Here is a 16,876-nt window from a genome sequence, read left to right as displayed (position 1 = left end):
AATGTCTTTTCTGTTTTTATTTTATTCTAGTCCAATTACAAAGAGGCTGAACTTATTCTTGCTATTACATTTAATTTCATTGCAAATGAAACTTATTATGATTCGGTCCTGATTAAAAAATCGATACACATAGTCTTAGTGTATTATTTATTTTAATTCTTCTTTCGAGAACAAAAGTAGCATACTATAAACATTGTAACTTAAATCCTCGTAATAAAAGACAAGCAAAGGTCATTCATGTACATGAATGAATAAGATTTATCATTCCTTTAGAAAGGAGTATCCATAGACATCAAAAGGGAACAAAAATCTACAACAAATCCTATAATACAAATATAAATGTACAAAAGAAAAGAATACTCAATATAATCTAATTTCTCAAGCCATCTCTCATGTTCTTTAGATCTTCTTCCATGAACTCTCGCTGTGCCTACGTCTTGATCTCGACCAATCTACGTCTTACTCTAGGATTACCAAATCCTCTAGTGCATTGACAAATTTTGCATTCTACATAAAGGTCCCGATCACCCTAATCAAAATTAGGGATTTTTCATGCAATTTTATGTCTAGCTATACAATGTCAAACTCTCTTTTTTTGAATATAGAGAATTTGCATTTAGAAAAGAAAAGAAACCCTCAATTGCCCTAATAAAATTAGGGTATATCTTGGAATTTCACATCCACCAACATAATGCCTATGCAGGGAGCCACAATCCATGGTGCCTTTTTTTTTTTCCCCTCATTTCTCTACAATTTATCTTTTATTATTTCTCGAATAATCTCCATTATGTTTGTTTAAATACCTACAAATGAAAAATAGAAGGCATTAAAATATATGAAGTTAATATAAAACCAACCCAGTTACCAGAATAAGACATGAAAATACCATAAACAACAACAAACAAAAACAAGGAATCCTTGTAATCTCAATCAATCACACTCCAACATGAAAAAAATAAGATTTTCAAAATCTAAGGAACTACAGATAAAAAAGCAACATCTACCCTCTTGATTATGGAGCACAGATTTTCATTTTATTTAAGACTATACATATTTGTGTATATTTTTGGTCTTATTTACTTTGTTATCTTTGGGTGATATTGGTTATGTTAATATATTAAACCTCCCTTCACTTCCATTGGACTCTAGAATTTCACCATATTTACAAATTCATCACTAATTAGGCATACCAAAGAACAAAAAAGAAAAGACGATGGATGCAACCAAGAGAATTCATGAGGCAAAAGCAAAACTAGAAAAAAAGATATGTGGTAAAGGGAGTGATGATTGACTTACTATCTTACACTCTGGCCTCCTTTAACATTCAGCTTTAAGACCTCATCTTTGAGAAAATCATAGCGGTCACGGTGATACTCGATCAACATGCAAAGTTGCCTTATCGCTTCTTTTTTCTCCTCTTTTAAACCCAGCATACCTTCATTCTTCTCTTCCATCATCTTCTCTAATTCTCTCTGTCTCTTTTCAAGTTGGTGGATTGCTTGAACCAATCCATCCTTCTCAGATCCTTCCTTGTTGACCTTTGTCTCCAACTTCTCAACTTGTTCTACAAGTATTGATTCTCTCTCTTTCTTATCTTGAAGTTGTTTGCCAAGGTATGCCACCTCTTTCTTTAGGCCATTTGTTTCTTGAACAGCTTTTGAGACCCAACTCTTTGCAAGCTGTAGATCGTGGGATGTCTCATTGACACACTTCTCATACTTTGCATAGTCCAATACGAACTTCCTGATGACACATTCCAGTTGGGAGAGGTTACTGTTAATGTTTTCTGAAACAGTAGATATCGCCCTTTGGTGCGCTTCGTTATTGGCAACAATGGTTGCAGAAAGTCCATGAATTCGTTCTTCAAGCAGTCTCTGTTGCTCTTGATACTTCAATTCAGCTTTTTGAAATATCTCTTCCTTTTCAGTTAATAATTGTTCTGTAACACGAAGCTTTTGGTTTGATAACCGGAGCTTGACCTCAATTGTGCGAACATTTTCAACCAGGCTATTTATCTCATCATGTTTTACTTCCAGGTCTCGTTTTAGATCCTCAGCCATTAGCTCCAGGTCATCTTTCACTTGGTCCTTTGATCTGATGTCATTATGAAATTCTTGAGCCATTTCTGCCATCTTCACTTCTGCATTATCAAGCTTTAGCTTACATTCTCGAAATTGATCTTCAAGCAGTTTATGCTCATCATTTAGCTTTTCATATGCATCATTGTGTTCCTTCAAACTTCTTTGATGATCACCAATTGAACTCAATAACTCAACTTTCTCCTTTTCCAGTAGAGTTAAGGTATCCAAGAGTTCTTGTTTCTCCTTTTCAACCTGCAACTCAAATTCACTTTTTTCATTCTGCAAAGAATTTAACTTCTCATGCAGATTTTCAACCTGAGCAACTAAAATTAGTTTTTGGCTCGAGGCTTCAGCTTCTCCATTTATGTGTTTCTCATGGAGAGTAGCAAGCTCTACTCCTCTGTTTGACAAGTTACTTTCTAATTCAAAAAATTTCTTCTCCAGCTCAAACTTTTCCTCCCGGAGTTGACTATTCCCATCCATCTGACTTTTAAGTTTCTCCTCCAGTTCGTGCTTTTCATTGCATAAGGAGTCAAATGCTGATTCAAGATCCTTGATTCGCACTATTAAATCTTCTTTCTCTTTCACTAGCCTCTGTAGATCCGAAATCTTGTCTTCTAATTCCTCCTTAAACTTTTGTATCTGTATTGTATATTCTGAAATCGTCTGAGTTGTCCTCTCAAGTTGCAACTCCAATTCAACTTTTTGGCTCTGTTGGACTTCCAACTGTTGCTGCAATGTATCCACCTGATCTGCCAGGCCCTTGACTTGCAATGAAGCTTCTTCATTCCTGCATATCATCCGCTCTTCTAGTTCACCTTTTTGAGAATGTAAGGAATTAATCTCTTCTAGTAAGCGGTTGATCTCCAGAGTCAAATTTGCTGTGTTAGATGATGATCGATTCTCGCTGTCTTCAAGTTTTTTCCTGAGAATTGAAAGTTCATTTTCTCTCTCCCTAAATAATACTTCAATCTCTGAAACTCGGGCTTGTAGTCCAATATTTTCCTCTCCCAGTTGTTTGGCTTCAGCTGTTTTTATCTCCAATTCTTGAGACAAATCTTTTTCACGTGATTGCAATAGCTCCAGTTCTGTTTCCAACCGTGTAACTTGAGCTTCTAGCATATTTACGCGAGTTAACGATTCATTCACATGTGTCTCGTGCTTCTCAACAAGAATAGAACGTTCTGTTTCCCTCACGCCCAAATCTTCCTTCAACAGTTGCAACTGAGACACAAGTTCTTGGTTTGTCTGTTGAGCCAATTGAATCTCACTCGAGATCTCTACAATTTTCAAGTTCAATAATCTATTTTCTCCCTCAGATGCTCCTAGAGAATGCGATAATTTTGCAGCCTGCTGTTCAGTAGACTGAATCTGCTGCTTCAAGATAGAAACTTCTCCTCGAAGTGTTTCCAATTCTTGGGAAATGATAATCTTTTCCTCTTTTAGCCGATCACCAATCTCATTTAAATCCTTTATAATCTTCTCTCCCTCTTCAATCCTCTCCCAAGCAGTCTCCCTTTCTTTTATCAAGTTGACTTTATCAATTTCCACAACGTTCAATCTTTCATTAAGTTCTGTTTCTAACTTAGAAGCCTGGTTCAGTCTCTGATTCAACCCTTCAACTTGAAGTAACAGCTTAGATTTTTCCAGGTCCCAACTATCTGCGTCAACTTTAAAATCTTCTATGATTTTATTTGCTTCTTGAAGCTTACTTAAGGCCATCACATGTTCTAAGCTGAGAGCTTTCTTTTCTTCTACTGTAATAGTCAATTGGCTGTTCAGTTGATCAATAGTGGCGTTTAATTCTTCTCTAACTTGTTTACCTTGTTCAATCTCCTTCCATGCAATCTCCTTTTCCTTGATCAACCCATCTCTCTCAATTTCAATATCTTTCAATCTTCCACGGAGTTCTGCTTCTATCTTAATAGCATCGCTCATCCTTTGATTCATCTCTTCAATCATGTACAGAAGATCAGTTTTTTCAACAGCCCATGTTTCAGATTGTGTCTTCATATCTCCTATAATCTGATCAGCCTCAGTAATCTTGCTTAAAGCTGTCGCATGATCCAAGTTCAGAACTTCCTTTTCTTCAGTCGTAGCTGCCAACTGCCTCTTCACCTGATCAGTCATGATATTCAGTTCTTCTATAATATTTTGTCCTTCTTCAATCGTCTTATTTGCAGCTTCATTTTCCTTGATCAAGTTATCATATTCTAATCCAACACCTTTCAATTTCTCATTCAATTGTGCTTCCAATTTTCCAGCAGCATCCAACTTCTGATTCAGATCTTCAATCTCAAGGAGCAATTTAGATTTTTCAACACTCCAGGTTTCTGATTCAACTTTCAGATCTCTTGTGATAGTATCTGCTTCTTGTGCCCTACTTAAAGTTTCCAAGTGCTGAAAGTTCAGAGCTTCCTTTTCTTCAATTGTCGTTGTTAACTGCCTCTTCAACGAATCAATTGTGGCATTTAATTCTTCTACAATTTTATCCCCCGCCTCAATTTTCCTCCATGCAGTCTCCTTCTCCTCGGTCAAGGTTTCCTTCTCTATTTCAATATCTTTAAGTCTCCCCTTCAATTCAGATTGAATTTCGCCAGCAGCACTCAACTTCTGACTCAGGTCTTCAATATCGACCAGAAATTTAGATTTTTCAAGACCCAATGATTCAGCCTCAACCCTCAGGACTCCTATGACCTTTTCTACTTCTTGTATATTGTTTAGCGCTTCCAAGTGTTTTAAGTTTAAAGTCTCCTTTTCTTCCGTTGTGGCTGACAACTTCTCCTTCAACTGATCAGCCAAAGTCTTTAATTCCTCTATAGTTTTCCCCCCCTCTTCAATCCTCCTCCTTGCAGTCTCATTTTCTTCAATGAAACTATTCCTCTCTGTTTCCATACCATTTAATCTCTCGTTCAACTCAGCTTCAATCTTACCTGCATTGCTCAGCCTCAGATTCAGTTCTTCAATTTCAAGCTGAAATTTAGACTTCTGAGCATCCCAAGTCTCAGATTCAACCTTCAAATCCCTAATAATTCTATCTGCTTCTTGTATCCTGTTTAAAGCTGTCAGATGTTCTGAATTTAGAGATTCGTGTTCTTTAATTGTAGTAGCCAATATCCTTTTTAAGTCTGCTACTTCTGAAAGTGCTACTTCAAGTTCCTTCTTGATTTCACCAACTTCTTGGAATCCTTTCTCCAACCCTCGATCATCTTTGCTGACCTTTTTCTTTGAAGAACCATTTGAATCATCCGAATCCGAGTCAGATGAGCTAGATGAAGAGCTTTCCTTTTCCCTTCTTTTTTGAAATTTTCTTCTCAACTCTCCGGCCAAACTGTCGTATTGTTCATAGAGTGCCTGGTAATCTTTAAGGAAATCATCAATTAATTCATCAACGGACTGTTTGCCGCGATTTTGTGATTGGTCGTGGTCTTTTATTCCTACATCTTCATCTTTTATGAGTTTTTTTATTTTATTCACCTTGTCCTCAACATCTGCATCAAAAATGTAAAATTGCTAATCTACACACTTAAAGATAATGGGAGAAAGAAGGGCACCATTAATTATATAAATCAAAAGGAAAATATCCCTTAATTACCTGATTTACTCCCTTTGAGCCGTTCTTCTGTTTCTGGATCAAGGTGACTCCCAAATAGAGACTTTATAGAATCCCTGAACCGGTGCTTTGTCATCTCCTGGGAATATCAACTTCCCCTGGCAAGCGCACAGTAGTTGAACGTGCACATTCAAGAGTCCATGACTGAAAAACAAAATATAAGTTACTCGTACAATTTTGAATTTTATATCATTAAAGAACGTAGGAGATAAAATAATAAAAACGATTTACACAAATGCTACGAAAGTAAATCCTTGTAGATGTCTAGAGCAATAGATGTGAAAAGAGATCATTTTTTTCTGGACTGTGATTGACAGAGCATTCCATTAGAAGAATAAGTTCAAAAGGATTATCATGATAGAAAGATAATTTTTTTTCAATTACTATTTTATTCAAAACTAGAATTAATACTACAGCCTTATAGCCAGACTATATCCAAAGTTTCTAAGACAAAGTCCATCTTTCCGTTTCAAACTAAACTGGCGCCTTGATATTATGTTTAATCTAATCTTTCTTTACCTTTCTCACTTCTACCCTGTCTAGTAAAATTAAATAAACAAATGGTTTTTCACTAAATTACTAGTTGCCAAACCATCTCAGTATCTAATATACATGAATGTTAAATGACAGTTTTAAATGTGTTTAATAAGCCTATAAAGTTTCAATTCTATATCTAGTGAGGGACTTAGAGCAAACACGAGCTTGACTCAATAAGATTGATATGCACTCCGTCCCTAGTGGTCAGAGGTTACAATCCATCATTTTGCAATTGTTGTACTAAAAAAACAAGAAATTTAAGGACCTAATAAATATATTTTAAAGTTCAAGATCTCTTAGAGCACAATAATGAGACTTCATATATATCTATATATATAGCAAACTAAAATTATTTCATCCTTCTACCAAAAAAAAAAAAATAAATAAATAATTTCCGTAGCTTGCATGAATAAATAGGCTCCATCAGATAGCACATGGGGCGGGCCTACTAACAAAAGCAGTGTTTATTACAATCTGAATCACCAAACGAAAAATATGAAAATAACATAATGCTTACATCAATTAAAATATTATAACTTTGATAATGAAGAGAAGGTGACATGATTTATATGGTAATTAGAAAACTAAATCATTGTAATTCATAATGTAAGGAAAATGGCGCATAGAAGTGTAAGCTCAATTTGCCAATTTATAAAAAGTGCCCAACTCGGCAATGACGAAGATACCCTCAGTGCCAAATTTAGATTTTAGAAAAGACAGCTAATTGTATCAGAAAAGATGAGCTGTTTCTTTTTGTTGGTTCTGCCATGCAAAACGACTACATCATTATCACAAATTTGAAATCCATACTAATTAAAAAACTTCTTTTAACAATTAACAATAAAATAATATTAATAAATTTTGTTTTTCTTTTTCCCTTCCATTTCAGAGAAAATTAAATTAATTCTCAAAAAAGAGGAAGAGAGAGAAATGATGAATTAATTTCCAGTATTTTATTAAATATCGGAATATTAATTTTCAATAGAGACAAAAAAACTACTATTCTCTACTAATTCACCTGTAAATTTCACTTTACTCTTCCTCCGTCTTCCTCGTCGCAGTTCAATGACAAGAAATATTTCTGGATCCGGAACCTTCACAGCAAGAAACAATAATCAATTCATAGAAATGAAGAAAAAAAAAAGCACAAAATTAACGAAAACCAAAATATTTGTGAAACCTATCTTTATATTTCAGCATAATCGGAAACACGCAGCAAAAAGAAATAAAAATTCATACAGAAATTCTCGCTCAAATAGATTCTCTTAAAAATAGAAGCAGTAATCGCTTCAACACAACAAAGTTAAAAACACGTAGTCCATCCATCCATCCGTAATCCAAAACTACCAACTTAAGCTCAACAGACAATCCAATCAAACCAAAAAAAACCATTGAAAAGCCAAAAAAAAAAGAAAAAACCATCGAAAAATCGATATATCATGAACCTCGATCCAAACACAACGATCCGATCAACCAGAAAATTCCAGGGATAAAACGAAAAAAAAAAAAAACACCAAAAAAACTAGACGTAAAATTGAATTAGAAAATCCAAGATGGAAGAAGTCAGAAGATGAAAGAAGTTGGTCCAATAGAAAGAGTAGGGAGAATACCTGCAAATCCAGAGGAAGACGGGTAGGTGAGAGAGAGAGAGAGAGAGAGAGAGAGAGAGAGAGAGAGATGGGAAATGAAATTTGAAATAATAAAAAGGAAAGGGAATGGAAGAGAAAAATGGTTAAGTTTAGGATTTGCGTTCAAAAACCAGAAGGCGAACTGAATTTAGCATTTTGGAGCTTCAAAAATTTGAGAGGATGGAATCTTTGGACATTATCGCTTATTTTCTTGCCCTTTTTGGAATTAGATATTTACGATAATGCCACTGAGATTTTAATCCTCTCAATTTCAACTTTTCGTCTTCCACTCCTCCTCACAAATAAACAATTCATTTTTTAATACATAAATTAAACATTCTCATTTCATTTAAATAAAACTCAATAAAACTATTTTTTAAAAATATATTGAAACTATTTAAGGCCAATATTACATTTTTATGTAATCCAAATATATTTCACAATTTAGTTTTATTTAAAGTAGTATGATAATAAGATTAGAACATTTAAGGTAAATTTTTAGATTATAAGAATGTATATCGTGTTAGTTTAGATCATAATAACATATACTTAAGATATAAAATTGTTATAGTTTGACAACAAAATAATAAACATTGTAATAAGAAATAAAAAGGTAATGAAGGTAGTAAAAGCTATAACAAACAGAGATTTTGAAATAGAAAATAGTATTTACCGTAGTAAAATGTGATTAGCGTATTTTGAAGACAGTCCTTGTGTTAAACGTCTTTTAGTATCTTAGGAAAATAAAATAGAATAAAAGTTTGGGATGAAAATGGTATTTAAAGGGAAAAGAAAGATTTGAAAAGAGGGAAAGGGTGTTTGGTTATGTGCGTTCCCGCTTCTTTGCTTTATTTGCTTTATTTTGTTATTTGTGTGTCTTTGGCCTTCAATTACGGGGAATTGGGAAAATGAACATAGACACATTATCTCATTTTTCAACCATATTAGTTCGTATAGTTCATACTCATTCTATGTAATGGGGCTTTTTCTTTTTTGTTTCAAATTTATTCACATGTGCCAACAAAAATAAGTTGAATGAAACAAAGCAATGTGAACAAAGTAGGCCTATAAATAAAACTTGGTTGCTTCAAATTTGTCTTCCACTTTAATTGGAATTGCAATTTGAAATTTGAACCACTGCATTTAATTCCACTTTACCTGTTTTAGTACAGTTTTCTAATGTACAAATTTAGTACTTAAAACAATAAACACTTTCCTAGTCGGTGAGTCGATGGAATTTTAATTTACGTGTGATGTAATCGTCAAAAACATTATTGACAAATAGTAGTATTCAAATAATGTTAATAAAAAGTTTGAATAGTTAGTACTAACCAAACCTAAATTTTAAAAGTTGGATTAATTTTTCTCTTTTCGATTTTGGGTTGGGTTGGGTTGGTTTGTTGAAAATTATGTAATTGGAAGTTTGATTGACCTAATTCAACTATAAATAAGATTGAGAGTATAAACTTGTTCAAAGTTTAAAGACTTTAGGTTTTGAAAGATCTATTTTAAATTAAATGTATGGTAACCCATTTGTTTTCGGTATTTTATTTTTTTTAAATTAATTTAAAAATAAATAAGTTTGATTGGTAACTTTTTTAAAAAGATAATAATGTTGTTTTAAAATTTACAAACTGAACAAGCTTTGGAGAGAGAAAAATACAATTTTGTGTTATTTAAAAAGTAATAATAATAATAAGTTACCAAATATATATGATTTTTGTTTTTAATAAAAAAACTTTAAAAGCGAAATTTAAAAAATGAAAAAAAAAAGAAGTAAAATTGCTACCGAACATAACCCTAATTATTTTTCTGTACTTCCAAAAACTATATAGTGTTGTAGTAGACAACTAATAACTATCATGTGTTGGTCGAGTGCTAAAAAGGTCCATAATTAACTAATGAGTTCGAACAAATATTGTAAGATCAGCGGGTTGTCGTGGGATTGGAATGATTTTAATTTTTCTTTTTCTGTGCTTTTTAAATTATATTTTAAAATTTTTGTCCTTTAAAATCCAAAATCATATATATTGTTAACTAATTTTGTTTTATGTTCTTTAACAAATAAAATATATTCCTTAAAAGGCGATTTTATTTTCATTTTCAATTCTCTAAAAAAGTTCCTTGCTTTATATAAAAAAACAAAGAGTAAATTATTATTTTTTAAAACTAGTTTAAAAAGAAAAAGTACTAGAAAAAATCAATACTTTTTAAATTTTTCCTTCGTATATTTATGCAAATGGAGTGAATGATACAAGCAAATAAATGGTAAAGTTATTTAATCATTGTGTATAATTGGAGTCTCCTCTTTTATTCTTTATGTTTCCATTTAAAACTTTGACTCCACTCTTTCCTCATATTCTTCAACAACATCCAAAATTATTCATTAGGTTGTTTGTTTTCATCTTTTAGCTTTTTCATGTGAGCTATCTCATTATATATTCTTGATGTAGGTATAAATCATGTGATGTAAAGACAAACTTATTTGATGTACTAATATATATGTATATACATTTTCCATTTATTGATTTGCCACCTTTACGATTTTAATTTTTTGTATTAGTAACATAGAATACATTTGATGTTGTCTAGTGACACATGGAATCTACTTCTAAATATGTAAACAAAAAAATACAAACACAGGTTGAAGAGCATAACGTGTTCAATCACGGTAAACATGATTTAAAGTAATCTAATTATATTTGTAATAATAGGTAGAATTTCATTTCGACTATACGAATATTGACAAAATGTGATATGTTATAAAAGGTTTTCTATATATTACATTTAGTGGGTCACAAGTGAAGGGAGACAATGAAACCTCATTTTTACATTTGAAATAAACTTGAGATATGGAATGATGTAAAAGTGGGACAAAATTGAAGAAAATTTTATGCTCAAAATTTATAAAACAATGTTATGTGTGTAATGTAATGTATATATTTTGTTACATAGTTCTTTTACATTTACCAAAATTTTTCAACACAATATATATGTGTAAAATAAATGATAGTTGTAACAAAAACAATTAGCCTCAAATCATTCTATTGTTTCTGACCTTTTCGAGCATGACGTCTTTGAGCTGATCGTAGCGGCTTCGATGGTGATCAATCACAACGCATAGTTGTCGAATTACTTCTCTCTTCTCTTCGGCAAGTCGGAACACTTCTTCATCTTTCTCCTTCAGTATATTCTCCATTTTCGTCATCTTCTTCTCGAATTGTCCTAACGTTCTGATCAGATTCAGTTTCTCTCCTCCCTCTTTGCTTATTTTCGCCTCTAGATTCCATAGTTTCTCTCTTAACAAGAACTCTTGTTCTTCTTTTTCCTCCATTTGAGCAACGAATCGAGTTAAATTTGTTTTCAGTTGTTTTAACTCGTTGTTTCGCGTTCTAACCCAATATTTTGCGAATGTAAGCTCCTTTGTGATCCATAGTATATGATTTAGAAGCTTCGCACTCTCTTCTTCGAATTTTCTTGCCATTCTGTCCATTCCGAATTCGTTCATGTTGCCCAGTTTCATCAGTTCTGCTTCGTGATTTACTATTTTTTGTTCAAACTGTCTCTTCTCTTGTTCGTGTCTTTTGTTTCTTGTTCTGAAGCTTTCTCTGCTTTCATTGTGTAGTTGCTCTGCTACGAGAATTCTCTGAGATAGTATACGGATTTTATCTTCTAGGCCGCTTCGGAGCTCTTCTGCTAACTCTTCCATTTTTCTCTCTGTGCTTACCAGACTCGAAGCGACGTCGGGTAAGCAATTTCTTGCTTGCTTGTATTTCTCGTTAAATGTGATTATTGTTTCGTCCTTTTCTTTTAGGATTCTTTCCTGATCGACAATTTTGCTTTTCAATCTGTTGTTTTCTGCCTCCATTTCAGAGAATTTGTGAGAAAATTCTTGTTTATATCGCTCCATTTCTTGCTCTAATTTGGTTTTTTCAGCCTGCGATCCATCCACTTTATGTTTTAGATTCTTGACTTGCTCCATCAATGCGATCGTCTGAGAAGAAGCTTCCGTTTCTTTACTCGTCAATGCCATCTCCAATTCAGAATTCTTAGTGTTTAGCCATTGATTTTCGGATCTCATTCGAATATTTTGTTCTTCTATTTCCCTTCTTCGGTAATGTAGAGTGTCTAATTCCGTTTCCAGCTCCTTTATCCGATCAAGAACTCTCTCTTTGTCTTCCAGAATCTTCTGTTCAAGTCCAATCTTTTTCGATATTTCTTGTTTCAAATTAACTATCAAAGCCATATTCTCAGATATCTCCTTGTTTTTCCTATTTTCCAATTCGCGTTTCTGGCTTCGTACACTATCTAGTTCTCGATGCAGAAAATCAACCTTAGCCAAGGCTTCATTCTTTTGTACAATTTGCTTTTCTAGCTCATCTGCTTGAATTTGAGCATGGAAGTTGTTTGAGCGTTCATCCTGTAAATTATGAACGTTGTTGGTGTTTACTTCCTCGGACGAAAAATATTCTAAATCGGAATCAGAATTAGAGCTTGAAGATGAAGAAGAGACATCTTCCTTGTCCTCTTCGTCTTCACTTTTGGAATTAAAGATTCTTTCAGCTTCATCTCGTAGATGACCATATTGTTCATAAATCGACTGGTAACTTTTGTATAAATCCTCAACAAGGCCAACAACTTCCGTTTCTTTCTTTGAGTCCTTTGGCATTCCTCTACTTTTTCCTTGATCTTTGTTCTTCATTAGCTTCAAGATTCTCATCATCTTTTGTTCCATTTCTGAAAATTAAACAGTTTGTTTTCTTGTTAAGAAGAAAATGTAATCTTAAAACAAAAACAAAAAGAAGAAAGCCACAAGTAATGAGTTTTATTTGTTCCACATTTCATCATGCACTATAGTTTTGAAGAACAATTGTCAGAGAGTAAATAATTTACTAACTTATGATAACAAAACACAACGAAGGCTACAATTTTATTTGTCATAAAAAAACGTGATGTGGTTAAGTTTGAAAGATACAAACAACCTTGTCTAAACAGAAACAAATACAAGAGCGTAGAAACTATACTTTTAATTTAATTAAAATCTTTCACATAAACACATTAAAAGAGAATAAGATATTAAGAAAATTTTTAGTCCAAATTCATTTTAGGTCTAAGTTGTTGCTAGCATGACTCCCCGTCTCTAAAATGAGAGGTCCTCAAATCTCATAAATATTATATTAAAAAAAATAGAAACTATACCTGCTTTAGTCATCTTCTGTTGTTCAGTAATTTCATCCGATTTTAAATTGATTACGTTAGAGTCCGTTAATCCTTTTCGCATGCGATGCTTCATCATCTCCTCAAATCTCAATCCTAATTTTTATTTACAAATAGAATATTCAAGTAAGACTATAGGTGAAAATTTTCAAAGAGTGTGTGTGGCTAGTGTCATGCATGCTACTCATACCAATATTCTAGTTTTTCTTCTACATGAATTATTTTTCATAATTAGATGATGAAAAAAAAAAAGTCAAATTCAACTTGCACAATAAAATGTCATAATAGTGACTTATTTGATGCATTATTTTCCATTGTGCTATTAACTTCCAACTTCGCCAATTTGTCCACTTTCATCGCCACACAAAATATACATTTTTAAAAAAGATAAGAGGCCTAGCTTACCTATGTCATACCCATATATATATATATATATATACACACACATTTATGAATAATTTCTCTAACATAGTATGGTTCCCCTACCCTCCTAATAATAACTCAAAATTTGTCATTGCTAAAACAAATAATAAGATTCACTATCTTCAACTTGGATTATTATTCAATAACCCCTACCCCAAACATATACCAAACAACCCTCTCTCCACACCCATAACCCTATGCCCACACCAAAATAGTTAGCTTTGAATAATATAGAGTACTACTCTCAAATTCCCTTTATTAGTTTTTCTTTTTTCAAATAATATTTCTTGGGAAAATTAGGTAAATAGCAAAGTGATAGTACACTAGGGACAAGTTTATATCTTACACATATTTTTGGTGAAACATACATTTGGAAAAAAAAACAGAAAAAAGAAACATTAAAAATACATTGGAATGGAAAAATAATATTAACTAAAGTCGAAAATATAGCTATTAGATTTAAAATATTAACACATATAGTAAAATTTTCTAAATGTTGTAAATATAGAATAAAGTTTATCTGTATATATCAACTACAAAAGTTTATCCGTATATTTACAATTTTTAAAAAATAATGTTATATATTTAATTATTTTTTCTCAAATCGCTACCTATTATAATTATCCAAAATTTCTATACTAAAATCACATAAGAAAATGAGGGAAATATTTGTAAAGCAAAATTTTAGAATTTTTCAAACTATCTATATTTATTGTTTTAAATTTTGAAAAGGGGAAAGATAGAGTTTAATATTATTATTCCAATTCCATCATGAATATCTAAATCTTCTCTAATTATTTGAAAATTATGTTAGAGTGGATAATTAATAAAGAGTTATAAGCTAGTGGTAGGCTTGAATATATGTAATCAGAATGTTAGTATAATCTAACAATGTTTTTGAATAACTCAACGGTTCAATTCAATCCACAAGAAAAAGTCTTTGAACTTTCTAGATACGTAGATAAATGAGATTGAAACACTCGTATGAATATTAAAAAGAGAGAAGAAAACTTTAAATAGCAAAGATTAATATTAAATGCAACAATTCTAATGACAGATCAAAAACCAATCAATCAACATCTCAGACAGTAAATGGAAAATGGGAAATTGAGCTGGATTCTGTTTGGCTGCCAAAATTAAAAAAACAAATGAACAACACTACAAATTCCAAAAAAAATAAATAAATAAAGAACTACCAATGCAATTTCGATTCAGAGTTTTGGAGAGTATAACATAATTATGATAAGTAGAGATTAAAAAATGATAATAGATCTAAAACATTACAAACTCATTCCATCATATATCATCAACCATTTCAAATGATCACAAGGAAGAAACAGAGATTCATTGGGTTAAAAAAGTGAAAATTACCTGGAATTTGATTCTGACTTTTTCACGCAATGAATCTATAAAGGAAAAAGAGAAAAGGTTTTTTTAAAGAGAGAGAGGGGAAAAAAGAAAAAGAAAAAGAAAACAGAAGAAAACGTAAAACAGAACTTAAATAGAGACAGAAGACGAAATGGAAAAAATAAAATTTAATTTCTTTCTAAATTTGCTATTTTTAATTAATTAATTAATTTTATTTATTTATTAATCCGATGGTGTCGTCCTCTGTCTTTCCGGGGAGATGGAAAGTTTAGCGCTTCTTTCGCACATCTGCCCTCTCATTTTTATAAAATTACGAACGAACCCAAGGAGTCCAATCTCGCAGGTTTATCGGACAAAAAAACGTGAAACGATATTTTGAATATGGTTATGGCGAGGCCGCACTGTTTTCCTCGCCGTTACGCTCCGAAATTGCTTTTTGTAGATTTTTGGCATAATTTCTAAATTTAATTATTCATTCCACTTTTCAAAATTATTTTCTATGAATGAGTCAAATGTATGGTTTGAGAGTTTTAACTTTTTGTTGGCTAAAAAAAGGGTTTTTAGTTTTTGAAAGTGATGTTTAACTTTTGAATAAATATTGAGAAGAAAAAAATAAAATAAAAAAAAAAACAAATTTGTGGCTCGTTTCAATTGGAAAGTAAAGATTGAATGAGACTAATATGACTTAAAGAAAACATCAACATAACTGAGTTAAGATGGTATTATAATTTATAGAAATAGATTATTCTGAACAATATAAAAATTGAGAAGGGGAATTTTCGTAATTTATATGTTTTTCTTTTCTTTCTAGAAATTAGTAATTTGTAAATAAAAATGCATTGAAAAATAAAATATTCGAAAATGAATTGAAAAGATGGTGCATTTTTATTTTTGTATGTATTGTGATGCATTATTTATGGCCACTAGAAGCTGAAGAAATAAAGTTGTGAAAGATGAGATTTTGTGAACATTATATCCATCAGACCACTACTTTATTAAAATATATTATTAAAAATAAAAACTTTAGGCTACCAAATAATTGATGCCACTATAATCTTTTTACAATCAAATTTATTGAAATATTGTAAAAATGTTTACATAATTGTTTTTAGAAAATTTTTCAATAATATAAAAAATTCACAAACTATTTACCTTTTATTACACAATCTTTGAAAATGTCACCTACTCTTAACTCCATTCATTACACTCTCTTCAATTTCAAGAAATTAAATATTCTTTTTCTTTATTAGACTCAATTAAATTAAAGTGGAGCATATTTTAAAGTTTAAAACTACCAAATAATTAATGTTTTTTTTTGTAATTTATAATGAGATAAATTTGTATTCTTGATCTTGAAGTAAAAAATTAAATTACATACTTTTTAATGAGCTGGACTTACTTTGATAAACAAAAAAAATTGAAATAAATTTTAGAGTAATCTGCTATAATCAAGCACACGTTCCTTTTTTCTGTACATATAGAAGTATATACATTATATCCCTTGTGATCATACCTCTAATCTCCCAGTGGTATCTATCATGAAAGGTCCATCTTCCTTTTTTCTCTCTTTTTGTTAGGAATATATATAATTTAGCTTCTTTTTGGCTTCAATTACATGTGCCTTTCTTTGTCTACTTTATTACTCATCTCCCATGTTGCCATGTAACTTCAACAATTTTATAACTTTTGGTATCTATAAATATATACGTAGCCACGCGTGCAAGATCGTGTTGTTACAATAGGTACGTTTCATTAGTTAAAAAGTGAAAGTTTGTTTAATTACTGTAATATTAATTGTGTGTTTTCTTAGTAGAAATAGGATGTGGAGGATATGAACGTAAAATCTCTTGATTCTGGATATACATTAGTATTATTTGAGCTAAACTCTCGTTGGTGAGTATGAAAATATGTGTTAGTTGAGAGATCCTTAGTCCAAATAATTTATTCTTGTCGTACTTGAAACTAAGTACATTTCATTAAAAGTATTTAATATTCTACTATATAAAAAA

General features: G+C 31.6%; 2 protein-coding genes across 2 annotated transcripts; both read right to left on the bottom strand.

Annotated features, from left to right (window-relative positions):
- Window positions 1–214: 214 nt before the first annotated feature.
- Window positions 215–8,002, bottom strand: LOC101204981 (COP1-interactive protein 1). Its single transcript, XM_004149707.3, has 5 exons — window positions 7,842–8,002; window positions 7,250–7,325; window positions 5,677–5,838; window positions 1,297–5,572; window positions 215–803 (listed from the first exon to the last, which is right to left on the bottom strand). Coding segments are annotated over exons 3-5 (4,371 nt in total). The 5' UTR covers window positions 5,771–5,838; window positions 7,250–7,325; window positions 7,842–8,002; the 3' UTR covers window positions 215–802.
- A 2,766-nt stretch (window positions 8,003–10,768) lies between these two features.
- On the bottom strand, window positions 10,769–13,102 carry LOC101207367 (COP1-interactive protein 1). The gene has a single exon (XM_031884114.1). The coding sequence runs from the start codon at window positions 12,592–12,594 to the stop codon at window positions 10,894–10,896; it is 1,701 nt and encodes a 566-aa protein (XP_031739974.1). The 5' UTR covers window positions 12,595–13,102; the 3' UTR covers window positions 10,769–10,893.
- Window positions 13,103–16,876: the final 3,774 nt, after the last annotated feature.

This window comes from Cucumis sativus, chromosome 4, assembly GCF_000004075.3.
Source record: "Cucumis sativus cultivar 9930 chromosome 4, Cucumber_9930_V3, whole genome shotgun sequence".
In the NCBI taxonomy this organism is placed as follows: Eukaryota; Viridiplantae; Streptophyta; class Magnoliopsida; order Cucurbitales; family Cucurbitaceae; genus Cucumis; species Cucumis sativus.
Note: the sequence above shows the minus strand (reverse complement) of the source record. Positions and strands in the feature narration are given on the sequence as shown.